Source organism: Mesoplodon bidens, assembly GCF_964165515.1.
Source record: "Mesoplodon bidens genome assembly, chromosome: 14".
Taxonomy (NCBI): Eukaryota; Metazoa; Chordata; class Mammalia; order Artiodactyla; family Ziphiidae; genus Mesoplodon; species Mesoplodon bidens.
In genome coordinates this window covers 13,648,445-13,675,196 of record NC_138170.1, presented here as the reverse complement: position 1 = coordinate 13,675,196, position 26,752 = coordinate 13,648,445, and the positions used below count along the sequence as shown (strand labels likewise).

General features: G+C 42.1%; 1 protein-coding gene across 1 annotated transcript in view; it reads left to right on the top strand.

Annotated features, from left to right (window-relative positions):
* Positions 1-26,752, top strand: part of ACOXL (acyl-CoA oxidase like) — a gene marked incomplete at its 3' end in the record, with an annotated part of 353,946 nt that overhangs the window by 175,955 nt on the left and 151,239 nt on the right. The window contains 2 exon segments of the mRNA XM_081254598.1: positions 12,463-12,502; positions 12,506-12,616. Coding sequence (XP_081110724.1) covers positions 12,463-12,502; positions 12,506-12,616 — 151 coding nt within the window.

The following is a 26,752-nucleotide window of genomic DNA, read 5'->3' as shown; positions in this document are numbered from 1 at the left end:
GGTGTGCCAGCCAAAAGGAGTATTTTGGGTTTGCCTCTCCTGTTATTTATTCCGGCCCAAATGTGCAGTTCAGTAGTCCAAGCTGGGTTCCAGGCCAGGAGGGACCACAGCACCATCGTGCTGCTGTCTTTATATTGGATCCAGCCCTACTGCTTTTGCCCAACACCTGCAAGGATAAAATTGAGACAATAGCTAATACATATTCAATTGCATACCATGTACCAGGCACTGTCCTAAGGTTTTTATGTGGAGTAACTCATTTAATGCCTCATGACAACTCAACAACTTTCTCTCTTTTTTTTTTAATAACATCTTCATTGGAGTATAATTGCTTTACAATGGTGTGATGTCTCCATAGCACCTACCTAAAACGGTGCCTGTCACAAAGTAAGATCTCACTGATATTTGTTGAATAAATGAATGGGTGGAATGATACTTCATAGTTTCAGAAATTCACCAAAGTCCTTTCCTTATCAAAAAATGGGGTTCAGGATAGTTAAGCCCCTTAGAGTTCCTTGACCAAATGAAGACTGTCTATAACTATATATCAGATACTACATATAGTATTTGATAGTATTTATAGTACTGCTTATGATACTACCGAGCTGTGTTTTTAATATAGTCCGGATCTCTTATTGCCAAAATGTCTTGTTTACTCTTTTTATGTAATACAGATTTTTGTAAATTGAATCCTGCCCTCTTGCTGACTTAACTGTTTTAGAGATACTCCATCTGCATTTCTAATGAGTCTTGCCTCGATGGTGGGTTCTGATTCTTCAAATGGACATAACCTATAAGGAAATATTTCACGTTTCTAGAAGCATTAACTTAAATAAACAGGTTTGGAAATGAAGAATGTTTTTGCCACAGTATCCCTATTTTCTAATTTATCTTCTGGGCCCCTCTGAGTTTCTTGTATCAGACTTTCTTAAGACATGTGCCTCTTGGACTCTTACACACCCTGAACACAGAAGGGTTTCTCAGAGCTCCTTGGCAAGCAGACGTGAGAGCATGATAGTGGATAAGCTCCACTAGGGCAACTGCTCTGTCTGGCAGATGGCGACTCTTCCTCAGCAGGGCCCATGTCCTGTCAGTGTGAAGTAAAATCACAGGCCAGCATTGCAAAGAAATCTTACCAGATCTCTGCTAAGAGAGTCTCATGATTCTTTTTTTCTTAGCTGATTTATTTCTTCTTTACCACCCATTTTTACCCTGGGGAACATCTGGGGGAGTGTGTGTGTGTGTGTGTGTGTGTGTCTATGGTTAGGGAGGTCGGAGGGGAATCATATATACATTTTTTTAAATGACCAGGCCTGGGATTCTCTGAGCATCATCGTATTGCAGTCACAGCCCAGGGTATGGGTGACTATGCTCTAGCATAGATTTAGAATGTTATTAACTTCCTCAGGGCACTGACATGCACATTACTTATAATGAAAAGAGAGTGGTATTTAGGGCTGGAGAACCCTAGGTTTGAATCCTAGCTCTGTCCTAACATATGTGAAACCTTGACTTAGGTATGCAACCTCAGTTGAGCCTCAGTTTCCCCATCTGCAAAGTGGGGATATGATTTCCTATTTCATACAGTCGTTGTGAGGATCAAATCAGATGATAAATGCAGAAGCTCTTTGCTTATAGTAGTTGCTTCATGCAATTAGGTTTCTTTTTATCCAAGTGCGATTAAACACATGGTGGTTTCCACGTTTTGTCAATTTGCCCAGCTCAGTGGCTTCAGTTATGAGGTTGCATGGTCTTTCCTGTTTGCTGTAGCATGAGGCCCAATGCAACATCTTTTGCATGTGCAGGGTTTATTGAGGAAACTAGGATGTTTAGACATTATAAGATTATTCTGTAGATGGAAGATGGTAAATACCTTGGGCCTACATTGATCTTTGCCATTCAGAAAAAGAAAGACAAGCCACAGAATGGGAGGAAATATTTGTAATGTGTATATCTGACAATGGGGTATTATCCAGAATATGTAAAGAACATTAAAAATAAAATCCCACTAAAAATAAGATGGGTAAGCCACTAGAACATGGGCAAAAGATATGAATAGATACTTAACAAAAGAAGATTGTATGGTCAGACAGTAGACACATGAAAAGATGTTCTGTGATCATTAGTTATCCAGGAAATGCAAATTCACACCATGAGGATTACCATTACATATCCACTAGAATGACTAAAATTAAAAGGACTGCAAATATGGCTTGTTGGCAGGCACGTGGAACAGCTAGGATTCCCATACACTGCTGGTGGGAATGTAAAATTGTACAACCGCTTTGGAAACTTGTTTGGCAGTTTCTTAAAAAGCTAAAAATACGTCTTCCATATGACCCAGTCACTTCACTCCTACATATTTACTCAAGAGGAATGAGACATATGTCTCCTCTAAGATTTTTACATGAATTTTCATAGCAGCTTTATTTGTAGTAGCTCCAAAGTGGAAACAACAAAAATGTTCAACAGCAAGTGAATGCACAAATGAAATGTAATATATACATTGCATAGAATGGAATTCTAGTCAGCAATAAAAAGAAACAACTATGAATCCATTGCTCAATATGGATGGATGAATCTCAAGACAATATGCTCATTGAAAGAAGCAAGACATAACATACACTGTATAATCCCATTTACATAAAATGCAAACTAATCCATACTGACAAAGATTGATCAGAGGTTGTCTGAAGATGGGGGTGGAGGAAGGGATGGTTTGCAAAAAGGGATGAGGAATTTTCTGAAAATCGTTAGAAATATTCTGCAGCTTGATTGTGGTGGTGTTCTCATGGGTGCATAGAGTTGTCAAAACTCTCTAAATGGTGCACTTTGAATGATGCGGTCTGGGCTTCCCTGGTGGCGCGGTGGTTGAGAGTCCGCCTGCTGATGCAGGGGACACGGGTTTGTGCTCTGGTCCGGGAGGATCCCACATGCCACGGAGTGGCTGGGCCCGTGAGCCATGGCCGCTGAACCTGCGCGTCTGGAGCCTGTGCTCCACAACAGGAGAGGCCACGGCAGTGAGAGGCCCATGTACCGCAAAAAATAAAAAAATAATAATAAAATAAAATAAAGTAAAAATAAAGTAAAATAAAAATGAATAATGTAGTCTGTTGGGAATAAATCAATCCTCAGTAATGTTGATAAGGAAAGAAAGATAAACTGTTTGTTTAAAGCAAAAATAGCAATAAAATTTATAACATGTAGAATATATTTTTGTCTCAACAGTGACATAATGGATGAGAGAATGAAAAGGAATTATATATTGTTGTAAGGTTCTTATATTATCCTTGATGTGGTATAACAGTATTTGAGGGGAAAATGTGATAAGTTAAAGATGCATGTTTTAGGTCATAGAAAAATTGCTGGAAAAAAATGAGTAACACAGTTTAAAATCCAGCAATGCAATACTAAAGATTATTCAATTAATCAAGAGAAGACAGGAGCACAGGGAAAGGAACATGTGGGATAAATAGGGGGAAAATTGCAAGATAATAGTTTTAAACTCAATCACATTAATAATTACACTGAGTGTAAATGATTTAAACACTCCTATTTTCAAATTGTTAGATATGATAATTTAAGACTGAACTAGATGCTTTCTACAAGAAACCCACTTAAAATTAAAGACAATAGGTTAAAAGTATGAGAATAAAAAATTTATACCTGCAAACATTAACCATAGAAGAGTTGGAGTGGCTAAACTAATATTAGATAGACTTCAGAAGAAGGAATATTACCAGAGATGTAGAGGATCACTTCATAATGACAAAGCAGTCTATTCATCAAGAAGAAATAACAATCTAAATGTGTATGGATTCCACAAAACAGCATCAAACTACATGAAGCAAAAATGGAAAGTACTGAAAGGAAAAATTAACAAATCCAAAATTATAGTTACAGACATCAGTCCTTCTCTCTGAGTAATTGATATAATAAACAGACAGAAGAGCAGTAATGATATAAATCATATGAACAACATGACTAACAAACTTGACCTAATGACATTTATTGAAAACTATACCCAGCAAGAGCAGAATATACATTCTTTTTTTTAACATCTTTATTGGAGTGTAATTGCTTTACAATGTCATGTTAGTTTCTGCTGTATAACAAAGTGAATCAGCTATATGTATACATATACCTCCATATCCCCTCCCTCTTGTGTCTCCCTCCCTCCCTCCCTGTCCTACCTCTCTAGGAGGTCACAAAGCACAGAGCTGATCTCCCAGTGCTATGCGGCTGCTTCCCACTAGCTATCTATTTTCCATTTGGTAGTGTACATATGTCAGTGCCATTCTCTCACTTTGTCCCAGCTTACCCTTCCCCCTCCCCGTGTCCTCAAGTCTATTCTCTACGTCTGCGTCTTTATTCCTGTCCTGCCCCTAGGTACTTCAGAAACTTTTTTTTTTTTTTTTAGATTCCATATATATGTGTTAGCATATGGTATTTGTTTTTCCCTTTCTGACTTACTTCACTCTGTATGACAGACTCTAGGTCCATCCACCTCACTACAAATAACTCAATTTTGTTTCTTTTTATGGCTGAGTAATATTCCATTGCATATATGTGCCACATCTTCTTTATCCATTCATCTGTCAATGGACACTTAGGTTGCTTCCATGTCCTGGCTATTGTAAATAGAGCTGCAATGAACATTGTTGTACATGACTCTTTTAGAATTATGGTTTTCTCAGGGTATTTACCCAAGAGTGGGATTGCTGGGTTGTATGGTAATTCTATTTTTAGTTTTGAAGGAACCTCCATACTGTTCTCCATAGTGGCTGTATCAATTTACACTCCCACCAACAGTGCAAGAGGGTTCCCTTTTCTCCACACCCTCTCCAGGATTTATTGTTTGTAGATTTTTTGATGATGGCCATTCTGACTGGTGTGAGATGATATCTCATTGTAGTTTTGATTTGCATTTCTCTAATGATTAATTATGCTGAGCATTCTTTCATGTGTTTGTTGGCAATCTGTATATCTCCTTTGGAGAAATGTCTATATAGGTCTTCTGCCCAGTTTTGGATTCAGTTGTTTTTTGATATTGAGCTGCATGAGCTGCTTGTAAATTTAGGAGATGAATCCTTTGTCAGTTTCATCATTTGCAAATATTTTCTCCCATTCTGAGGGTTGTATTTTGGTCTTGTTTATGGTTTCCTTTGCTGTGCAAAAGCTTTGAAGTTTCATTAGGTCCCATTTGTTTATTTTTGTCTTTATTTCCATTTCTCTAGGAGGTGGGTCAAAAAGGATCTTGCTGTGATTTATGTCATAGAGTGTTATGCCTCTGTTTTCCTCTGAGAGTTTGATAGTATCCTGCCTTACATTGAGGTCTTTAATCCATTTTGAGTTTCTTTTTGTTTATGGTGTTAGGGAGTGTTCTAATTTCACTCTTTTACATGTAGCTGTCCAGTTTTCTCAGCACCACGTATTGAAGAGGCTGTCCTTTCTCCATTGTATATTCTTGCCTCCTTATCAAAGATAAGGTGGCATGTGTGTGGGTTTATGTGTGGGCTTTCAATCCTGTTCCATTGATCTATATGTCTGTTTTCATGCTAGTACCATACTGTCTTGATTACTGTAGCTTTGTAGTATAGTCTGAAGTCAGAGAGCCTGATTCCCCCAGCTCTGTTTTTCTTTCTCAAGATTGCTTTGGCTATACGGGGTCTTTTGTGTTTCCATACATATTGAGAAATTTTTTGTTCTAGTTCTGTGAAAAATGCCATTGGTAGTTTGATAGGGATTGCATTAAATCTGTAGATTGCTTTGGGTAGTAGAGTCATTTTCTCAATGTTGATTCTTCCAATCCAAGAACATGGTATATCTCTCCATCTGTTTGTATCATCTTTAATTTCTTTCATCAGTGTCTTATAATTTTCTGCATACAGGTCTTTTGTCTCCTTAGGTAGGTTTATTCCCAAATATTTTATTCTTTTTGTTGCAATGGTAAATGGGAGTTTCTTAATTTCACTTTCCGATTTTTCATCATTAGTGTATAGGAATGCAAGAGATTTCTGTGCATTAATTTTGTATCCTGCTACTTTACCAAATTCATTGATTAGCTCTAGGAGTTTTCTGGTAGCATCTCTAGGATTCTCTATGTATAGTATCATGTCATCTGCAAACCGTGACAGCTTTACTTCTTCTTTTCCAATTTGGATTCCTTTTACTTCTTTTTCTTCTCTGATTGCCGTGGCTAAAACTTCCAAAACTATGTTGAATAATAGTGGTGAGAGTGGGCAACCTTGTCTTGCTCCTGATCTTAGTGGAAATGGTTTCAGTTTTTCACCATTGAGAACAATGTTGGCTGTGGGTTTGTTATATATGGCGTTTGATATGTTGAGGTAAAGTTCCCTCTGTGCCTACTTTCTGGAGGGTTTTTATCATAAATGGGTGTTGAATTTGTCAGAAGCTTTCTCTGCATCTATTGAGATGATCATATGGTTTTTCTCCTTCAAGTTGCTGATATGGTATATCACATTGATTGATTTGCATATATTGAAAAATCCTTGCATTCCTGGGATAAACCCCACTTGATCATGGTGCATGATCATTTTAATGTGCTGTTGGATTCTATTTGCTAGTATTTTGTTGAAGATTTTTGCATCAATGTTCATCAGTGATATTGGCCTGTAGTTTTCTTTCTTTGTGACATCTTTGTCTGGTTTTGGTATCAGGGTGATGGTGGCCTCGTAGAATGAGTTTGGGAGTGTTCCTCCCTCTGCTATATTTTGGAAGAGTTTTAGAAGGATAGGTGTTAGCTCTTTTCTAAATGTTTGATAGAATTCACCTGTGCAGCCATCTGGTCCTGGGCTTTTGTTTGTTGGAAGATTTTTAATCACAGTTTGAATTTCAGTGCCTGTGATTGGTCTGTTCATATTTTCTGTTTCTTCCTGGTTCAGTCTCAGAAGGTTGTGCATTTCTAAGAATTTGTCCATTTCTTCCAGATTGTCCATTTTATTGGCATAGAGTTGCTTGTAGTAATCTCTCATGATCCTTTGTATTTCTGCAGTGTCAGTTGTTACTTCTTGGTTTTCATTTCTAATTCTATTGATTTGAGTCTTCTCCCTTTTTTTCTTAATGAGTCTGGCTAATGGTTTATCAATTTTGTTTATCTTCTCAAAGAACCAGCTTTTAGTTTAATTGATCTTTGCTATCGTTTCCTTCATTTCTTTTTCATTTATTTCTGATCTGATCTTTATGATTTTTTTCCTTCTGCTAACTTTGGGGGTTTTTGTTCTTCTTTCTCTAATTGCTTTAGGTGTAAGGTCAGGTTGTTTATTTGAGAGATTTCTTGTCTCTTAAGGTAGGATTGTATTGCTATAAACTTCCCTCTTAGAACTGCTTTTGCTGCATTCCATAGGTGTTGGGTCATTGTGTTTTCATTGTCATTTGTTTCTAGGTATTTTTTGATTTCCTCTTTGATTTCTTCAATGATCTCTTGGTTATTAAGTAATGTATTGTTTAGGCTCCATGTGTTTGTATTTTTTTCAGAGTTTTTCCTGTAACTGATATCTAGTCTCATAGCATTGTGGTCGGAAAGGATACTTGATACGATTTCAATTTTCTTAAATTTACCAAGGCTTGATTTGTGACCCAAGATATAATCTATCCTGGAGAATGTTCCATGAGCACTTGAGAAGAAACTGTATTCTGTTGTTTTTGGATGGAATATCCTTTAAATATCAATTAAGTCCATCTTGTTTAATGTATCATTTAAAGCTTGTGTTTCCTTATTTATTTTCACTTTGGATGTTCTGTCCATTGGTGAAAGTGGGATGTTAAATTCTCCTACTATGATTGTGTTACTGTTGATTTCCCCTTTTATGGCTATTAGTATTTGCCTTATGTATTGAGGTGCTCCTATGTTTGGTGCATAAATATTTACAATGGTTATATCTTCTTCTTGGATAGTTCCCTTGTTCATTATGTAGTGTCCTTGTTTGTCTCTTGTAATAGTCTTTATTTTAAAGTCTATTTTGTCTGATATGAGAATTGCTACTCCAGCTTTCTTTTGATTTCCATTTGCTTGGAGTATCTTTTTCCATCCCCTTAATTTCAGTCTGTATGTGTCCCTAGGTCTGAAGTGGGTCTCTTGTAGACAGCATATATATGGGTCTTGTTATTGTATCCATTCCACCAGTCTATGTCTTTTGGTTGGAGCATTTAATCCATTTACATTTAAGGTAATTATTGATATGTATGTTCCTATTACCATTTTCTTAATTGTATTGGGTTTGTTATTGTAGGTCTTTTCCTTCTCTTGTGTTTCCTGCCTAGAGAAGTTCCTTTAGCATTTGTTGTAAAGTTGGTTTGGTGGTGCTGAATTCTCTTGGCTTTTGCTTGTCTGTAAAGGTTTTAATTTCTCTGTCAAATCTGAATGAGATCCTTGCTGGGTAGAGTAAACGTGGTTGTAGGTTTTGCCCCTTCATCTCTTTAAATATGTCCTACCACTCCATTCTGGCTTGAAGAACTTCTGCTGAAAGATCAGCTATTAACCTCATGGGGATTCCCTTGTGTGTTATTTGTTGTTTTTCCCTTGCTGCTTTTAATGTTTTTTCTTTGTATTTAATTTTTGATAGTTTGATTAATATGTGTCTTGGCGTGTTTCTCCTTGGATTTATCCTGTATGGGACTCTCTGTGCTTCCTGGTCTTGATTAAGTGTTTCCTTTCCCATATTAGGGAAGTTTTCAACTATAATCTCTTCAAATGTTTTCTCAGTCCCTTTCTTTTTCTCTTTTTCTTCTGGGACCCCTATAATTCGAATCTTGGTGCATTTAATGTTGTCTGAGAGGTCTCTGAGACTGTCCTCAATTCTTTTCATTCTTTTATCTTTATTCTGCTCTGCAGTAGTTATTTCCACTATTTTATCTTCCACATCACTTATCCATTCTTCTGCCTCAGTTATTCTGCTACTGATCCCTTCTAGAGAATGTTTAATTTCATTTATTGTGTTGTTCATTACTGTTAGTTTGCTATTTAGTTCTTCTAGTTCTTGGTTAAATGTTTGTTTTATTTTCTCCATTCTATTTACAAGATTTTGGATCATCTTTACTATCATTATTCTGAACTCTTTTTCAGATAGACTGCCTATTTCTTCTTCATTTGTTAGGTCTCATGGGTTTTTACCTTGCTCCTTCATCTGCTGTGTGTTTCTCTGTCTTCTCATTTTGCCTAGCTTACTGTGTTTGGGGTCCTTTTCGCAGGCTGCAGGTTCATAGTTCCTATTGTTTTTGGTGTCTGCCCCCAGTGGCTAAGGTTGGTTCAGTGGGTTGTGTAGGCTTCCTAGTGGAGGGGACTAATGCCTGTGTTCTGGTGGATGAGGCTGGATCTTGTCTTTCTGGTGGGCAGGTCCATGTCTGGTGGTGTGTTTTGGGGTGTCTGTGGCCTTGTTATGATTTTACACAGCCTGTCTGCTAATGGGTGGCGTTGTGTTCCTGTCTTCCTAGTTGTTTAGCATAGAGTGTCCAGCACTGTAGCTTGCTGGTCGTTGAGTGGAGCTGGGTCTTGGCTTTGCAATGGAGATCTCTGGGAGATTTTCACCGTTTGATATTACATGGAGCTGGGAGATATGTTGTGGACCAATGTCCTGAACTTGGCTCTCCCAGCTTGGAGGCACAGCCCTGACACCTGGCTGGAGCACCAAGAGCCTGTCATCCACACAGCTCAGAGTAAAAGGCAGAAAAAAAAGAAAGAATGAAAGAAAGAAGAAGATAATATAAAATAAAATAAAAGTTAAAATTAAAAATAATTATTTAGGGCTTCCCTGGTGGCGCAGTGGTTGAGAGTCCGCCTGCCGATGCAGGGGACACGGGTTCGTGCCCCGATCCCGGAAGATCCCACGTGCCGCGGAGCGGCTGGGCCCGCGAGCCATGGCCGCGGAGCCTGTGTGTCCGGCGCCTGTGCTCCGCAACGGGAGAGGCCACAGCAGTGAGAGGCCCGCGTACAGCAAAAAATAAATAAATAAATAAATAAAAATAAAAATAATTATTTAAAAAATTTAAAAAGTAATTAAAAAAAGAAGAAAGAAAGGAGGAAAGAAGAGAGCAACCAAACCAAAAAACAAATCCACCAATGATAACAAGTGCTAAAAACTATACTAACAAAAAAGAAGAAGAAGAAGAAAAAAACGGACTGATAGAACCGTCAGAGAAATGGTAAAAGCAAAACTATACAGACAAAATCACACACAGAAGCATATACACACACACTCACAAAAAGAGAAAAAGGGGGAAAAAATATATATCATTGCTCCCAAAGTCCATCTGCTCAATTTGGGATGATTTGTTGTCTATTCAGGTATTCCACAGATGCAGGGTACATCAAGTTGATTGTGAAGATTTAATCTGCTGCTCCTGAGGCTGCTGGGGGAGATTTCCCTTTCTCTTCTTTGTTCTCACAGCTCCCGGGTCTCAGCTTTGGATTTGGCCCCGCCTCTGCGTGTAGGTCGCCGGAGGGCGTCTCTTCTTCGCTCAGGCAGGACGGGGTTAAAGGAGCTGCTGATTCGGGGGCTCTGGCTCACTCAGGCCGGGGGGAGGGAGGGGTACGGAGTGCGGGGCGAGCCTGCGGCGGCAGAGGCCGGTGTAACGTTGCAGCAGCCTGAGGGGTTTCATGTGTTCTCCCGGTGAAGTTGTCCCTGGATCGCGGGACCCTGGCAGTGGCGGGCTGCACAGGCTCCCGAGAGGGGAGGTGTGGATAGTGACCTGTGCTGGCACACAGGCTTCTTGGTGGCTGCAGCAGCGGCCTTAGCGTCTCATGCCCGTCTCTGGGGTCCGCGCTGACAGCCGCGGCTCATGCCCATCTCTGGAGCTCCTTTATGCAGTGCTCTTAATCCCCCCTCCTCCCGCACCAGGAAACAAAGAGGCAAGAAAAATTCTCTTGCCTCTTCGGCAGTTCTAGACATTTTCCCAGACTCCCTCCTGGCCAGCTGTGGCACACTAGCCCCTTCAGGCTCTGTTCACGCCGCTAACCCCAGTCCTCTCCCTGTGATCCGACCTCTGGAGCCTGAGCCTCAGCTCCCAGCCCCCGCCCGCCCTGGGGAGTGAGCAGACAAGCCTCTCGGGCTGGTGAGTGCTGGTCGGCACCGATCCTCTGTGCAGGAATCTCTCCGCTTTGCCCTCCGCACCCCTGTTGCTGTGCTTTCCTCTGTGGCTCCGAAGCTCCCCCTCTGCCACCTGCAGACTCCACCTGCACAGGGCCTTCCTAGTGTGTGGAAACCTTTCCTCCTTCACAGCTCCCTCCCACTGGTGCAGGTCCCATCCCTATTCTTTGTCTGTGGTTTTTCTTTTTTCTTTTGCCCTACCCAGGTACGTGGGGAGTTTCTTGCCTTTGGGGAGGTCTGAGGTCTTCTGCCAGCGTTCAGTAGGTGTTCTGTTGGAGTTGTTCCACGTGTAGATGTATTTCTGATGTACTTGTGGAGAGGAAGGTGATCTCCACATCTTACTCCTCTGCCATCTTGAAGCTCCCCAGAATACACATTCTTTTGAAGTGCACATAGAACATTTATCAAGACAGACTGTGTAGATTTATAATGATTGAAATCATACAAAATCTGTTCTCTGAGTAGAATGAAATTAAATTAAGAATTAATAACAGAAAAATATCTGGAATAATGTTTACATATTAGGAAACTAAAGAACACACATAATTCATCGGTCGAAGAAGAAATCACAGCGAAATTAGAAAATATTTAGAATAAAATGAAAATGAAACACAACATATCAAAATTTGTGGTAAGCAACTAATGCAGTGCTCAGAGGAAAACGTATACCTTTAAATGCTTACATTATAAAAGAAGAAAAGGCTAAAGCCAGTGGTGTAAATTTCTATTTTAAGAAGCTAGAAAAAGAGGAACAAGTTAAACACAAAGAAAGTAGAGCGAATAATAAAAATGAGAGCAGAAATCAATGAAATAAGCAATGGTCAAAGAATGGAAAAAAAATAATTATGCCCAAAACCGTTTTTTTCTTTCAATAAATAAATACAATTGAAAGATCTTTAGCTAGAATGATCCTGAAAAAGATAGACACAAATTATCAGTATCTAGAATAAAAAAGAAGGCGTCACTATAGATCCTACAGACACTGAAAGGATAAATAAAATCAAATATCATTGTTATTATTGTTATTGATGTAATGTCAATGTAATGCCAATATATTTGACAACGTATATGAAATTGACAAATTTCTTGAAAGATACATAGTACCAAAAGTGGCACAGAAAGAAACAGAAAACCTGAATAGCTTTGTCTGGCATTACTGGTGAAATCAACCAAATATGTAAGAAAAGAAAACATACCGATTTTACACAAACTCTTTCAGAGAAGAAAAGGGAAAATGAATTTTAGGAGCACCCCGACACCAAAACCCACACAAAGACATTATGAGAGCAATATCCCTTATGAGCACATGTGCTGGGGGCACTACTGCATCCATCACAGGTCTCTGATTGTCTCGCAGGTATGCCGGCATCCTTCTGGACGAGGACATCTTCCGAGGTTAGGAGCTTGTCGGCAGTCGCCCACTGCAGGTGCTGATGGCGGGGCTGAAGGTCTATAGTACCTGGGAGAACATTGGCTGCCTGCAGGACTGCCGAGAGTGCACCAGAGGCCTGGTGAGCCCCCGCGGGCCCCCAGTCCTGCAGGGTCTGTGTGGTTACACGTGTGGGGGCTGACCGTGTGGCCAGTGGGCTTTGGAACCAGGTGGAATTCCCTCCTGCCTTTGTGACCCTGGATGCATTACTTCATTTTGTCACCTGTGCATGTCCACCTTCTTGGATGCTGCGGGGACTGATGCAGACCATGCTTGTAAAATGCTTGGCCCGTGGAGGCCCGCGGTAAATGTCATGAAACTTGGTGGTGGTGGTTGTTGAGAGTATAGGAAAGGGCCAGCGGGGGTCAGATGATCAAAGCTCTGCTCCAGTGTGTAAATCCCTTGGGGAGAAGGCAGGAATGACCCCAGGGGTTTCTACCCTGGGAAGGAGGCAAATGGGGATACGCCAACCATTTAGAGAGTGTATAGAGTGTCCCCAGCCCAAGCCTCAGACCATATTGAGCAGTGAGGGGTGTGAGGTATGAGAAACCCCAATATGAATCTTTGCAGAGTCGAGGGGAGTCTGAGGACAGCTGGGATCTGTGCTCTATTCCTCTACAATTCTGAGAGTGGAGGTGCCTGTGGGATGCAGGATGCCCGAGTCTCTGCATCCCTGTGGGAGCCCAGCACTGGTGAGAAAGGGGACCCAAGTGGAGTCTCTGAGGACAGGATGTGGGGGATGTGTGGTTGTGGATCTGTGACTCGGTGGCATTGCATGGCTGCAGACATCAGCTCTGATGGCATCTGAGGTTCAGCCCCAGATGACAACGCTGTGTGGGTGACCCCCAGGGACCACACTGCCTCATCGTCATGTGGGCCAGAAGCAGGCAGGCACTGCAGGAAGAGAAGGGAGGAGGGAGCCCCTCTTTGGCCTTGGGCCTGAATTCCATCTTGAACTTGACTGAATATTTGCCTAACAACAGCAGCTCTGAACCTGAAGGGGAGGCTGAAGAATTGTAGCCTCAGTGAGAAGGGGTCAAGAGCAAGTCAAGGGTGGTTGTAGAGAATAAAAGGGGAGGATGAGTTTCTGGAGAGCCCGGCATCAGAGCATCAGAGTCAGGGTCCATGGAGGGGCGAAGAGGGGCTGGGCCTTCACCACCAGCAGAGCCCAAGGTTTCTCCCACATGAACGACAAGGATGGGACTGGGAGCCTCCTGTGTCCTTTCATCTGAGAGTCACCATGCTCATTTCTCTCACAGTGGCTGAGTAAGGATGTGAACACGGTGAAAGGGACCTTGGTTAGTCAGACGTGCGTACTGTGTCTGTGATGGTGGGGGACATGCTTGCTTTTACAGTGGGAATGATGTCGGGGTCCGCCTGGAAAAGAAGGAGAATAGAGAATAAAGTGACAGCTGGCGCTGGGGCACAGCTGGACCAGGAGTATAGGTCCTCTGAGGCAGCTGGGGGCGATGGCTTATAATGACCTTAAGTGACCTGACATGTGTGAGGCCCCTGCCAAGGGGCTGGTTTCCATCCATCCAGTGGCCCTGCCCGGTCATGCCCTCCTTCGTTGCCAAGCACCGACTGGCAGTGCAGAAATGACCCCTTCACCCACCGTATTATGGAAAAGAACCTGACCGTGGAGGGCTGCTCTTCCAGGCTGGATGCCAGGCCTGTAATCCCACGGGGCACTGCTGCCTCATGAGGCTTTGCTTCCCAGTAGCTCCTCAGCAATGGATGCAGAGGGCCCTGATTTCCATTTCTGTTCCTTCCCTTCTCCTCTCCACCCCCATATCCACCCAACACCTAGCCCAAGGCTATTTGTAGAGACATAAATATTTGTCGAAAGAAAAGCATGAGCATCTTCTAATTGTTCTAAGTTATATTTACAAACACCGCATCTTCTGCAGGCAGGAGGTCTCCAGGAGTGAAGTGTGAATGTCTGGGAGCTCCCGAGATGGGACTGAAAACCACCTCTTTCATGGCCCGTAGGTCTAAGTAGGTCTTGCTTCAAAAAAATGTATTTCAACACACATTTACTGGGTTTGAAGCCAGCAACCCTGGGTGTGACCACAGGAAAGTTTTTCCCTTCACTATGCCTCATTTTCCCCATATATAAAATGAGGATAAACTTTCCTTTGTAGTGTTGTGAGGGTTAAGTTATGCAAGATGATGAGCATAAAATGCTTCACATGTGAACCCAGGAAACAGCAGCTGACATCTCTATGGTGTGCTTACCCTGGGGATTTGGAGAAAAAAAAATACCACATGGTCCGTTTTGCTTGCCATCGTAAAGATGGATACAGAACCCAGACTGGTATGGCAGGTCCTATGCAGCAGCTGGGGCTGGGAGGACTCAGTGACATCTGGAGGGGGGCGGGGGGCAGTCCCTGAGCAGTGTCATTTTAGCAATTTAGAGGATGAACAAGAGACTTCGAGATGGGGGTCTGAGGACCTGCTGGATAAAGGGATACCTGCACACAGGTGAAGGTGTGGGAGTGTGTGGCGCATCTAGGGACACTGGGACAGGCATGGTCTGGGTTCAGGTGAAGGTGCAAGGGAGGAATGGAAACTTTATTCAGAAAGCGGCAGACCGAGAAGATGGTGGACTCGTGTCCCAAAGAACCATCTTACCTGAGTTAGAATTCAGGCTTCTTTTATACTAAAATGGGAGGGGGTGTGGTTAGTTGTTGCAAACTTCTTGGTGTCAGAATCCTTTGTTCTTGCAGCTGTCCTTGTAGGTCAGGTCACAAAGTTCCTGTAAACCTTCCACAAGACAAATGTTATTCTCTGTTCTGCAACTTCTTATCTCTTATTTGAGTGTGAAAGTGTTATACCTTTAAAGGTCAGAGCCTTGCGAATGGGCTATCCTGTATATTTTCAGGCTGTAAGCAACATTTTTAACTTGTAGCAAAAGCAATAGAATACAAAGTTTAAAGTGAAAGAACAGATCCAATATGGAGTCAGATTTGTTCTTCCCTGTTGCGAAAGGGCAGGGAACAAGTCTTTGATCACAACAGCCCTACTTCTGACTATAGTGGGGAGTGTCAGTAAGCAGCTGTTGACTAAACAGACTGAATGATAGACTGATAGACAGACTGATGTCCGTCAGACAGATGGACTGATGGATAGATGGACTGACTAAATAAATGACGGCCCTGTGCCTCCATTTTTCTTTCTTACCCTTAGAAGTTAAGATTAATCCACAAAACTTGGCCCCTTTGGTCTTTCCTTGCTTTATTATTACTTTTTACCTTGAACATTTTATTTAAACATCTGACTCTATTGTTAAGTATTTGGAGACAAAGAACACTGGCATTGCCTTGAGGCTACTCATATTCAGAAGCAGGGTGCTATTTATCGGCTCTAAAGCCTGTACAGACCCATTCTGAAGGCTCATTTGTTGAGTAGTTTAGGAAACAGGGACTTGAGAAGAGGGCTGGGATGGAAAATCATTGTACAATTTATCAAGATATGACTACATCTGGCACCTAATTTTTGCCTCTACTTTAAACGTACACCCTGTTTAAATCCTGTTTCTCTTGACTGCTAACTTTCATGTTTGTTTCTATTGCCTGAAGTGAGCAATGTCTGTGGAAGGCAGCTTCTTTGCCGAGGAAAGCATATTTGAAATCACATTTCTTGTATTATTTTCACCAATTACAGAAGTGGTGCATATCCATCGTAGAAATTTTTGAAACTACAAAGACACAAAGAAGAAAGTAAATAAATCCCACCATTATACTTTCCCAGGGATGATTGCTATCATTTGCACTATATTCGTTCTACGCATTGTGTACATATGTGTTTAAAATTTTATAACCTCTCCTTTTCATCTATGAGTTGATATGGATACCCCTTCCGATCATTTCTTTGCAGTGAAGTTTTAACGGCTGGTACCATTTATCATGTAGATGTACCATACTTTATTCAACTAATTCTTTAGTGTATGTCAGATTTTTCTTTATTACAAATGACACTATAGACAACATTTTAGTAGCAAACTTTTTTCCCACATACCTGTGATTGTTTCCTTGAGATCAATTATTTAAATGATATTTGTATTGTCACCAAAGGTTATACTAGTTCTCACTTCTGCCAGGAGTTGAACACAGAATCTTAATAGTTGCAGGACTACTGGCTTTCAAATTCTTTTGACCGTGACCTATAGAAAAGGGTACACTTTTCAGTACCACCCCGTATTTACAAACACATATACACAAAATTGAAAAGATACATTTTATGAAACAGTACTCATTTCACTATTGTGATGTAGTGCTCTAGTATTTTCTTTTAATTTTATGTCATTTTAAGAAAAGCTAGTCATGATGCATTAAGCTGATTTCATGACCTGCTAGTGGGTCATAGCCTGTAATTTTCACAACACAGCCTGGACTCACAGATCAACAAAGGACCTTGCTATATAGAGTTAAGAGCTGCACCTCAGCAGAGTGTGTCCACAGTGATAAAAAGAAGCTGGGCTTTCAGGGGAATATATTTTCTAGCTCAGTCTGTGGGGTGGCTTCTGCTAAGACCCAAATCTGATAATTCCGTTTTCACCGGAACGCTACTAATTTGTCCCTTTAGGATTTAGGATTATATATCTGTAAGTGGGAAAGAGGTAAAGGCCTTTAAATATCTCCTAAGCACAGACACTAATAGAAAGTGATCAGTTCTTGCTGGCCGCTGCGTCATCTTGGATCTGAGGGGAAGACTCAATGCACAGCAGCCTCCAGCGTTTGGACCAGGCAAGAGTTCACGATCCCAGCATTGCTGCTCTTAATCTGTTCCATGGAAACTTTTGGATTCTGAGAGTTTTTCTCTTCATAAATCAGTGTTTCCATAGCACTTGGTGGTCGATTTGAATAACATCATCACTCTGTGTCAGGAAGTCATGAGAAAGTCTTAGGTTGGCTGTTTCTACAAGAGCCTTGGCAATCACTGCCTTCCCTGAATGTTGCAGAAGTAGCCCTTAGCAGTGAAGTGGATATATACAGAGTACAAACAGAAGTGAACTTTGGAATTGAACTATATTTCCGTCTTTTAACTCCTTTGTTTCCCAGCTTAAATTTTTTCTAACTCTCTCTACCTTTTCAGCAAAGTCTGTCACGTTTTGTGCATAAAGCCTGGGATCAATGAGATTTCATGCAAAACAAGAAATGTTTTTCCGGGGCTTCCCTGGTGGCGCAGTGGTTGAGAATCTGCCTGCTAATGCAGGGGACACGGGTTCGAGCCCTGGTCTGGGAAGATCCCACATGCTGCGGAGCAACTAGGCCCGTGAGCCACAATTACTGAGCCTGCGCATTTGGAGCCTGTGCTCCGCAACAAGAGAGGCTGCGATAGTGAGAGGCCCGCGCACCACGATGAAGAGTGGCCCCCGCTTGCCACAACTAGAGAAAGCCCTTGCACAGAAACGAAGACCCAACACAGCCATAAATAAATAAAAATAAAATAAAAATAAAAAAAAGAAATGTTTTTCCAAAATCAGATTCTCAGATGAATACTGGTTGGAACTTTCATAATTCATGTTCATGCAGTCACTCCGTTGCCTTAATAACTATTGGTTAAGAGTCATTGTTAAGTGTTTCTAAGTTCTTTCTATGTGTGGAGCAGTGTACTAGGTACATATTCGCTGTCTTGAGGGCCAGGACATGTGAGGGGTGCACACTGTACACTGCATGCAACTGGGAGGCCCCAAGGTTTCAGTCAAATGAGCATTAGTGGACTTTTGTTTCTGACAAAGTTGGAGTAACAGACAAGCAGATATACCCGCCTGACTGAAACAACTAAAAAAACGGACAATATGTATGAACTAAACAGTTGGCGAGATGCTGGACGTCAGGCAGTGAGGGACAGTGATCTCTGAGAGAGAGGAAATCAACCAGATGAACTCTGCAATTGCCCCTGTTCACTGCCTTGCAGGTGTTTCCATGCCACGCCTCACGAGGGGAAACCAAGGCAGAGCCCATGGAGCTGAGAGTCCAGGGAGACCCACACATCTAGAATTCACAGGATAAAGAACCAGACAGAGAACTCAGAGACCTACAGCCAGTCCCCTGCGATCATTCCGTTGACACTGGCTATTGCATAAGTGTGAGGAAACCACTCGAGGCTGCGGAAAGAATCACCCAAAAGGATTAGAGGGAACAGGGACTTCCCTGGTGGCACAGTGGTTAAGAATCTGCCTGCCAATGCAGGGGACATGGGTTCAAGCCCTGGTCCGGGAAGATCCCACATGCTGCGGAGCAACTAAGCCTGTGCGCCACAACTACTGTGCACCGAAACTACTGAGCCCACGAGCCGCATCTACTGAAGCCTGGGTGCTCTAGAGTCCGTGCTCCACAAGAGAAGCCACAGCAATGAGAATCCTGCACACCACAAGGAAGAATAGCCCCCTGCTCACCGCAACTAGAGAAAGCCCACACAGCAATGAAGACCCAATGCAGCCAAAAATAAATAAATAAATAAATAAATAAATAAAATTTATTTTAAAAAAAAAGATTAGAGGGAACAGTATCCGGTGCTCACACGGGGCTGGGAATAGTGCGTTTTCCCACCAGCCAGTCTGGAATACCCTAAGACTCACAAATGAGAAAAAAAGAAATGTTATGTATAAAAGACCAAAGATAAGGGCTTCCCTGGTGGCTCAGTGGTTGAGAGTCCGCCTGCCGTTGCAGGGGACACTGGTTCGCCCCGGTCCGGGAGGATCCCACATGCCGCGGAGTGGCTAGTCCCGTGAGCCATGGCCGCTGAGCCTGTGTGTCTGGAGCCTGTGCTCTGCAACAGGAGAGGCCACAACAGTGAGAGGCCCGCGTACCGCAAAAAAAAAAAGACCAAAGGTAAGGATGACAGATTTCTCATTGGAAAAAATGCAAGCAAGAAAACGTTGGAGCAACATTTTTAAAGTACTAAAAAGAAAAATAATCTAAAGCTCTATACTTAGCAAAATTATGTTTCCAAAAAAAAGAAGGCATAATAAAGACATTTTCAGACTTGCAAAAGTTGAGGGGATTTATCACCAACAGGCATTTACTATAAGAAATATTAAAGGAAATTCTTCATGCAGAAGGAAAGTAATATTGGATAGAAGTATGGGTTTGCAGAAAGGAATGAAAAGTGCCAAAAATATCAATAGTAACTCAATGTGTCAATATATAAATTTTAGTACTTAAATCTCTTTAAACAAAGATCATAACAACATAGTGTGAGGTTTCTAACTTATGTAAAAGTAAAAATGTATGATAGTAATAACAGCAAGGCCAGAAGGGGAGAAAAAGAAGTGTGCTATTGTAAGGTTCTTGTACTGTAAATGAAGCGCTACAGTATCACCTACCTGGAAGTAGACTGTGATAAGTTGCAGATTCATATTATAAATCCTAAAGCTTCTACTAAAATAATAAAGCCAAAACTTGTAGCCAAGTAGCCAACCAAAGAGTTAAAATGGAATTATAACAGTACTAAGTTGATCCAAAAGAAGGCAGAAAAAGAGGAAATATGGGAGAATAAAGAGATTGTTCAAATAGAAAACAAACATCCAGATGGCAGATGTAAACCTAACCATATTAATAAACACTTTAAATGCAAATACCCCAATTAAAAGGCAGAGATGATCAGGGTGGAGCTTGGCTGGCAGGTCCACACCCTTCTTTTCCTCCCAGACCCTCTGAGGTGATTCCCTGCTCTTTCCCTCTGTTGTGGAGCTGAGGGAAGTGAGGCGACATGTGGCTCAATGACCCCAAACCTCCTTAGTGAGTCAGGGAGGGGCTGGAACGGGAGCTGGCGGGGTCAGCGCGTGTTCCTGGTGCAGCCGTGTACCTTTCCCGTGCTTACACGTGGTCTGCTCTGCGCTGTGGCTTCTAACCTCCGCGTGTAAGCGGAGAATCCACCGGCCTGGTTTGGACGTGTTGAAAACCCTTGACCTGCCTGGTGGGAAAGCGGAGAACAGACTCTGCCGGCTCGGAGGAGTCACGTGACTCAGTTCCGCTGCTTCCTTTGCTTCCCACCTTCTTCCTTTAAGGATGGATGGGGTGTGGACTTCCCTAGTGGCGCAGTGGTTAAGAATCTGCCTGCCAATTCAGGGGACGCGGGTTCGAGCCCTGGTTCGGGAAGATCCCACCTGCCGCGGGCAACTGAGCCCGTGCGCCACAACTACTGAGCCTGCGCTCTAGAGCCCGTGAGCCACAACTACTGAGCCCGTGCACCACAACTACTGAAGCCCGGGTGCCTAGATTCCATGCTCCGCAACAAGAGAAGCCATGCAATGAGAACCCCGCGCACTGCAACGAAGAGTAGCCCCTGCTCACTGCAACTAGAGAAAACCCGTGGGCAGCAATGAAGACCCAACACAGCCATAAATAAATAAATAAACAAATAAATTTTTAAAAAAAGGATTGATGGGGTCAACCAAATTTTCAGGCTGTTGATATTAATTGAACTTGTACATGGCCTCTTTTCTCCACATCCAAGCAAACCCAGATTGAATTTCCTACAATCGGCTGAGTGAGGAGTGGGAAAGAGAACCTCGGATTCCATTTCTGATTCATGTGGGACCGTGTCATGGAGAGGGCATTCTGAGTGGTGCGGGGCACCTCGTCACAGAAGGGGTGGAAGCTCAAGGTCAGGACGCTGTGACCTTGGGCCTTACCCCTGAGAGTCTCAGTTTCCTTCTCTCTTACTTAAAGCCTAGCGCATGGTAGGCACTCAGTAAACACTTGACTCTCCTCTTCCTTCTTCCTGGATGTAATTCCAGTGAAGGGTCCCAACTCTCTCCGCTTCTCCTCTCCCCGTCCCCGACCCTGACACATTCGACCTGCCTGGGAGCTGCCTGTTTGGGGATCTTCAGGGTGCAGCCTTGGACCCTGGAGGCAAGTCAGATTCTCAGCAAATCTGACTCCAAAGCATCAGCGTCTGCAAAGACAGGCCCGGGGCCAGCACAGGCTGCATGGTCCCCACTGTGGGCCGCCCCCCCAACCCCCATAGAGCTGCAGCCCCAGCTGCTGACCTTGGCTCTGCACAGCCAAATTCTTCACAGCGACCCTCTACAGTATCCCTTGGGCCCTGAGTGTTACCTGTACCTGGATGGCCTGGGGTTGTGCCGTCCAACACTGAAAGATGCCACCCCTGGGCTCACTGGGCCCTCAGAATCAGTCTCCACTGCAGGACTTTAGGCCCCCCCTCCATTAGGGCCCCTCCGTGGGCGCCTTCTCATCTCCGTCCCCCGGCTGCTCCGTTTCTCCTCAGTGTATCCCTGAATGCCACATGGGAGAGCAGAACTGGCTGAAGCAGCATAAAGAAATATGTGGACAAAATTGGAGCAAGATAAAGTCTTAGAAGATATCTGTGACCCAGCATGATGATAAGGTTATCAGCAAACACACGTCGACTGTTCCTTTCATATTAGACACGGAGCTGCTGTTTGCTGTTTGGAGATGCAATCCAGCTGGACAATGACAGAATCATTATATTTTAAAGATTGCACAAGAGAACACTGAAACAATTACAAGTGTTTATAAATTAAAGAAGAAAAAGTGGTGTGATGCTGAGCCCCGTGGTTATTCAGTAGACTTAGTCCCAAGACTGGATCCTCAGGGAGATGCACCACCACCTCGTTTATCTGGCATCAGCCATTTCTTGGAACACAGCCAAGGCCTGAAATAAGCAAAACAGAACTCTGAGAATCCCAAAGAGATGACACGAAGTCCACATGCTGAAGCTCAGGCCCTCACTCTACTCCCGAAGGAGCCTGGCTGGCCTCCGCTAGGAGCCTGCTTCTGCTAGTTGACTCTTACATGTGGTTCCTGGTTTCCTGGTGTGCTGCAGACTAGGAAGGCTATATGGTCTCCAAATGCAGGCAGCTAAGAGTGCTGGTGACCAAACAAGAACCAGAAGAACTAGAAAAACGAAACTCGAAAATCCAAGAGCTCAGGGGGCCAGTTCCCAGCCCCAAGGAGGACTTGAAGCTCTTCTAGAAGGCAAAGTGGGCTCCAGACAAGGTGGGCTCTGTGCAGGGAGACAGGCAGGCAGGCAGGTACAAGAAGGACAGTCATTCGAGGGCCTCCCTTCATCCTGGATGCTGCAGATTTGCTATTCCCTGGAATACAATAGATAGTGTTTGTTTAAAGGCTCAGCTTTTCACAGCAATCCTCTAGACATGTATCTCTCAAAACAGATCAGTAGGTCAGCCTAACATGGCAGATACCATTTTGCTTCCCATCCAATTTCTTAAGGAGAAACAGAGCCAAGAAAAATCCTGGCTTGTGCCTGGGCCATGTGTAGCTAGTGGTGCTGGTGGAGGATTCTAAGTCTGAGGGTCATGGGTCCAGCTGGCTAGGAATGCATATGTGGGCAGGGTAGGGGGAAATTAAGCCATAACACCAAGTAACTGGGTAGCAGAGTAGAAAGGGTTCAGCCCATACTCAGAAAGGATCCAGGGCCTGATCTGGCAAACCTCCTAAGAAGGGACTGGCTGGGGCCCAAGTGTTGACCTCAATAGAAGGGCCGTCTCAGTGGTTACTGTAACAGCTTAATCAGCCAGACCCTTTGCTCCGCTCCAGCCTGATTTTTCTAGGGCACCAACGAGTCTCTGACCAACTCCCTCCCTTTCCATTTCATAGACCAAAGACCCCTTTCTCTGGACAGACTGAGAGCCTTCAAGAAGAATCCCAATTCTGGGGCTCCAGATGAAGTCCTAGGCTCTGCTCATCTCTGCTGTCACTTTCTGATTGTAGAGATTTAGAAAGACAGCACAATAAAAAACACTTTATGATGGTTCGTTATTTCTCAATTTTGAAGGAATCTTGCTCCAAGATTAGAGGACTTGGCCCTTATTGTTCAAAAGAGGTTTCCATTCCTGACTCCCTGACATTCCTGAGTCCCTGCTAGGTAAAGTGCCAGGACCTGTGTAGTGGTGGCCGCCTTTAATCCTCCAACAGTCCTATGAGTGGGAATAATTGTCCATGTGGGTGGAGGAATTAAGACCAGAGGTAGATGCTATTTCTCCAGATCTAGTGAAAGTTGGGGACAGGGGTTCTAATTCAGGTTTTCCAAATCCTAGCCTTTTTTCCCTAATTCTGGACCTTGCTTTTTTTCTGGGGGAGGGAGAGGATAACTTTGTTTCTGGCCCCTGGGTCCCATGATAATCAATGTTCTACACTTAGCCCTCATTTAGCATTATCCACAATTTGTAAACAAGCCTCTGTGTTTTATTGTTAGCCTCTGGTCCCTGGAAAAAAATCATCTCCTAGTGAGAACATCCAGATGTCATATTTGTGAGTGTCTTATGTTCATAGGTCTTATCTTGTCAAGCAAATTAGAGTTGGAAGTAGCAGGTAGTAAAACTGACCTTCATCACTGATAAAGAAAAGAGAGATTACTAAAATGACCCAAGGACGATCCATTTTATTGGCAACATTCCTTTGAAGATCTCAGCCCAAACTTCTTAAGGGCGTAAAGAAGGCAATTATAAATTTTATATGCGATGGCTAACATCCAGACATATGATATGGATAGAGCTGGCATCCATCCTGGGCCAATTTGCCAAATTTTGAATCTACTGTGTTCTCATTTTGCCCTCCCTTGAGAGGGTTCATAACTCCTCAGAAGGATTCACTGTATCACATCAAGGAAATAAGAATGGGGGAAAAAAATGAAGCTTCACAAGTTGACTTCTGAATTTGTGATCATCTCAGTTAAGGTTCTTTTGGATGCAAGTAGGAGAGACCCATTACAAACTTGCTCAAGTAAGAAAGGAGAATATATCTTAAGAGAGAGAGAGAGATGTGTTCTGGAATCCAGGTCTCATGAGGACCAGGAACTTGGAAGGAGTCTAGAGTAGAGGCAGTTCTGCTCTTGGTTTCTCCTTCCCTTGGGGGCACAGTCTCAGGCTTTGCTTTTCTGGTGTCTGTCCATTCTCCATGCTCCTCTGCATATGTGGCTGCCCTTTGGCTGTGGAGTTTATTTATCTCCATTCTAGCTACTCTCTGAGATGGTGTCTCATAGATTCAGTGCTGAGTCCCTGGCCAGCTGGAGTTGGTGTCCTTCCCAACTCAGACATTTTTGGTTAGGGAATGGGGTCACAGATCATGAACATGCCTGCTGATGCCCCACGTGTATGGGTGGTAAGACAGTTCTCAGATAGTAGCTGGGCAGATGTCTGTTATAGTACATATGATAGCTTTAAAAATATTTCCTAACTAATCCTTTCAGGCTGGAGTATAGAAATGGAGTTGACTTTTTGTATATGGATCGTATATCCAACGACCTTGTTAAGCTGTCATAACAATTCCGATCATCTGTTTGTGCTTCTTTTGCGTCTCCTATGATCATAATCATATTCCCTGTGAAAAATGATAGCTTGTTTCTTCCTTTACAATTATTGACATTTATTTCTTTGTCATATCATTGAAGTGGCCAGAGCTTCCCATGCAATGCAATGGTTAAAGAAGTGGTTGATAACGGGCACCTATATTTTATTCTTGACTTTAACGGGCATGTGCTTATTACTTTTTCACCATTAAGGATGTTATTGGTGTGGATATTCTGCTGATATTCTTTATCACGGTAAGGCAGGTATGTTTTACCCTTAGTTTATGAAGAGGCTTTTGTGTGTTTGTGTGTGTACTCGTTTTTTTTCATTTGGTTTTAAAATGATGAATGGATCTAAATTGTATGGAATTATTTACATTCCTTTATTTTACTGAGATCATCACACCTTTTCCTCCTTTAATCTGTTTATGTGGTGAATTTACAGTAACATATTTTCTAATGTTTAATAAATCTTGGGTTTAGGAATAAATACAACTTAGTCCTGGTGTGTGTGTGTGTGTGTGTGTGTTTACTTCACTGTTGATTCTGTCTGCTGATACTCATTTAGGATTTTTCCATCTGTGATCATGAGAGAGGCTGTCCTGTGTTATTCCTTCCTATTTCTGCCCTTGTCTAATTTGTATATCAAAGTTATAACACCCGCATTAAATGACTTGGGGAGGGAGGGTTGCTTCTTTTTCTATTCTCTCAAAGAGTTTGTATAAAATGGAATGATCTGTTCCTTGCATATTTCGTACAAATCTCAGTAAAGCCATGTAGGTCTCATAGTTCCTTTCTTAGACATTTAAAATGAGTGGTTCTCTTTCTGTAGTGGTTGTCTTCTATTTCTTCTTGAGTCTATTTTGGTAATTTATATTTGCCTACTAATTTGTCAATTTCTTCTTCTTTTTAAAGTTTATTGGCGTAAAGTTCATAATACCCTCTTATCTTTTTATCTCTACAGTATCTGTAGTTACGCTCCCTTTGCCACTCCTAATATTGTTTGTTTTCCCCACCCCTTTATCTCTTGATCTGCTTTCTTTTTTTTTTCAAGTAATAAACGTTTGGTTCTGTTGTTCCTCTCCAGATTATATCTGGGATTTCCATTTCATTGCTTTTTGTCTTCGTTATTTATTTCCTCCTATTCTCTTTGTGTTTATTTGCATTTTTGCTCCTGTTCTATTACCCTAACTTGCATGTTATCCCACTAATTTTTGCCATCTCTCCAATTCTATTATAAACATTTAAATATATAACTTTAGTTATATATTATAATTATATATTATATTAAATATTATAACTTTAATTATGTATTATAACTTTAATAACATTTAAATTTATAACTTTTTGGTAAATACTGCTTTGGCTGATCAACCATGATTTGATATGTAAAAGTTTCTGTTTATCAATTCTAAGCATATGTTAATATCCATCGTGACTTATTTGACCCATGAATTAGCTGAGTATGTTTTTTTAAATTTCCTAATGTCTAGTATTTAAAAATAATAATAGCCAAACTTTGTTGCATTCTTACTATGTGTCAGGCACCAGTCTTCACATTTTGCATTGCTTAACTTATATAATCTTCACAACAACCTTACAAAGTAGAACTGTTATGACCCCAATATTACATATGTGAAAAATGAGGCACAGAGAGTTTAAGCAATTTGCCCAAGATCACACAGGTCCGAGTTAACAGAACCAAGATTCAAACCCAGGCAGTCTGGCTACAAAGTATAACCACTGTACATACTGCCTTCTTTTTAGTGACTGTTCTTATTTTTGTTGTCATAATAAAAATAATTATTATATTGGAGTTTTTACTTAATTCCATTGTAGTCAGAGAAAATGGCCAGTGTGATACAGATTTTTTTTGAAATTTATTATGACCTACTTTGTGACCTAGAGCATGGAC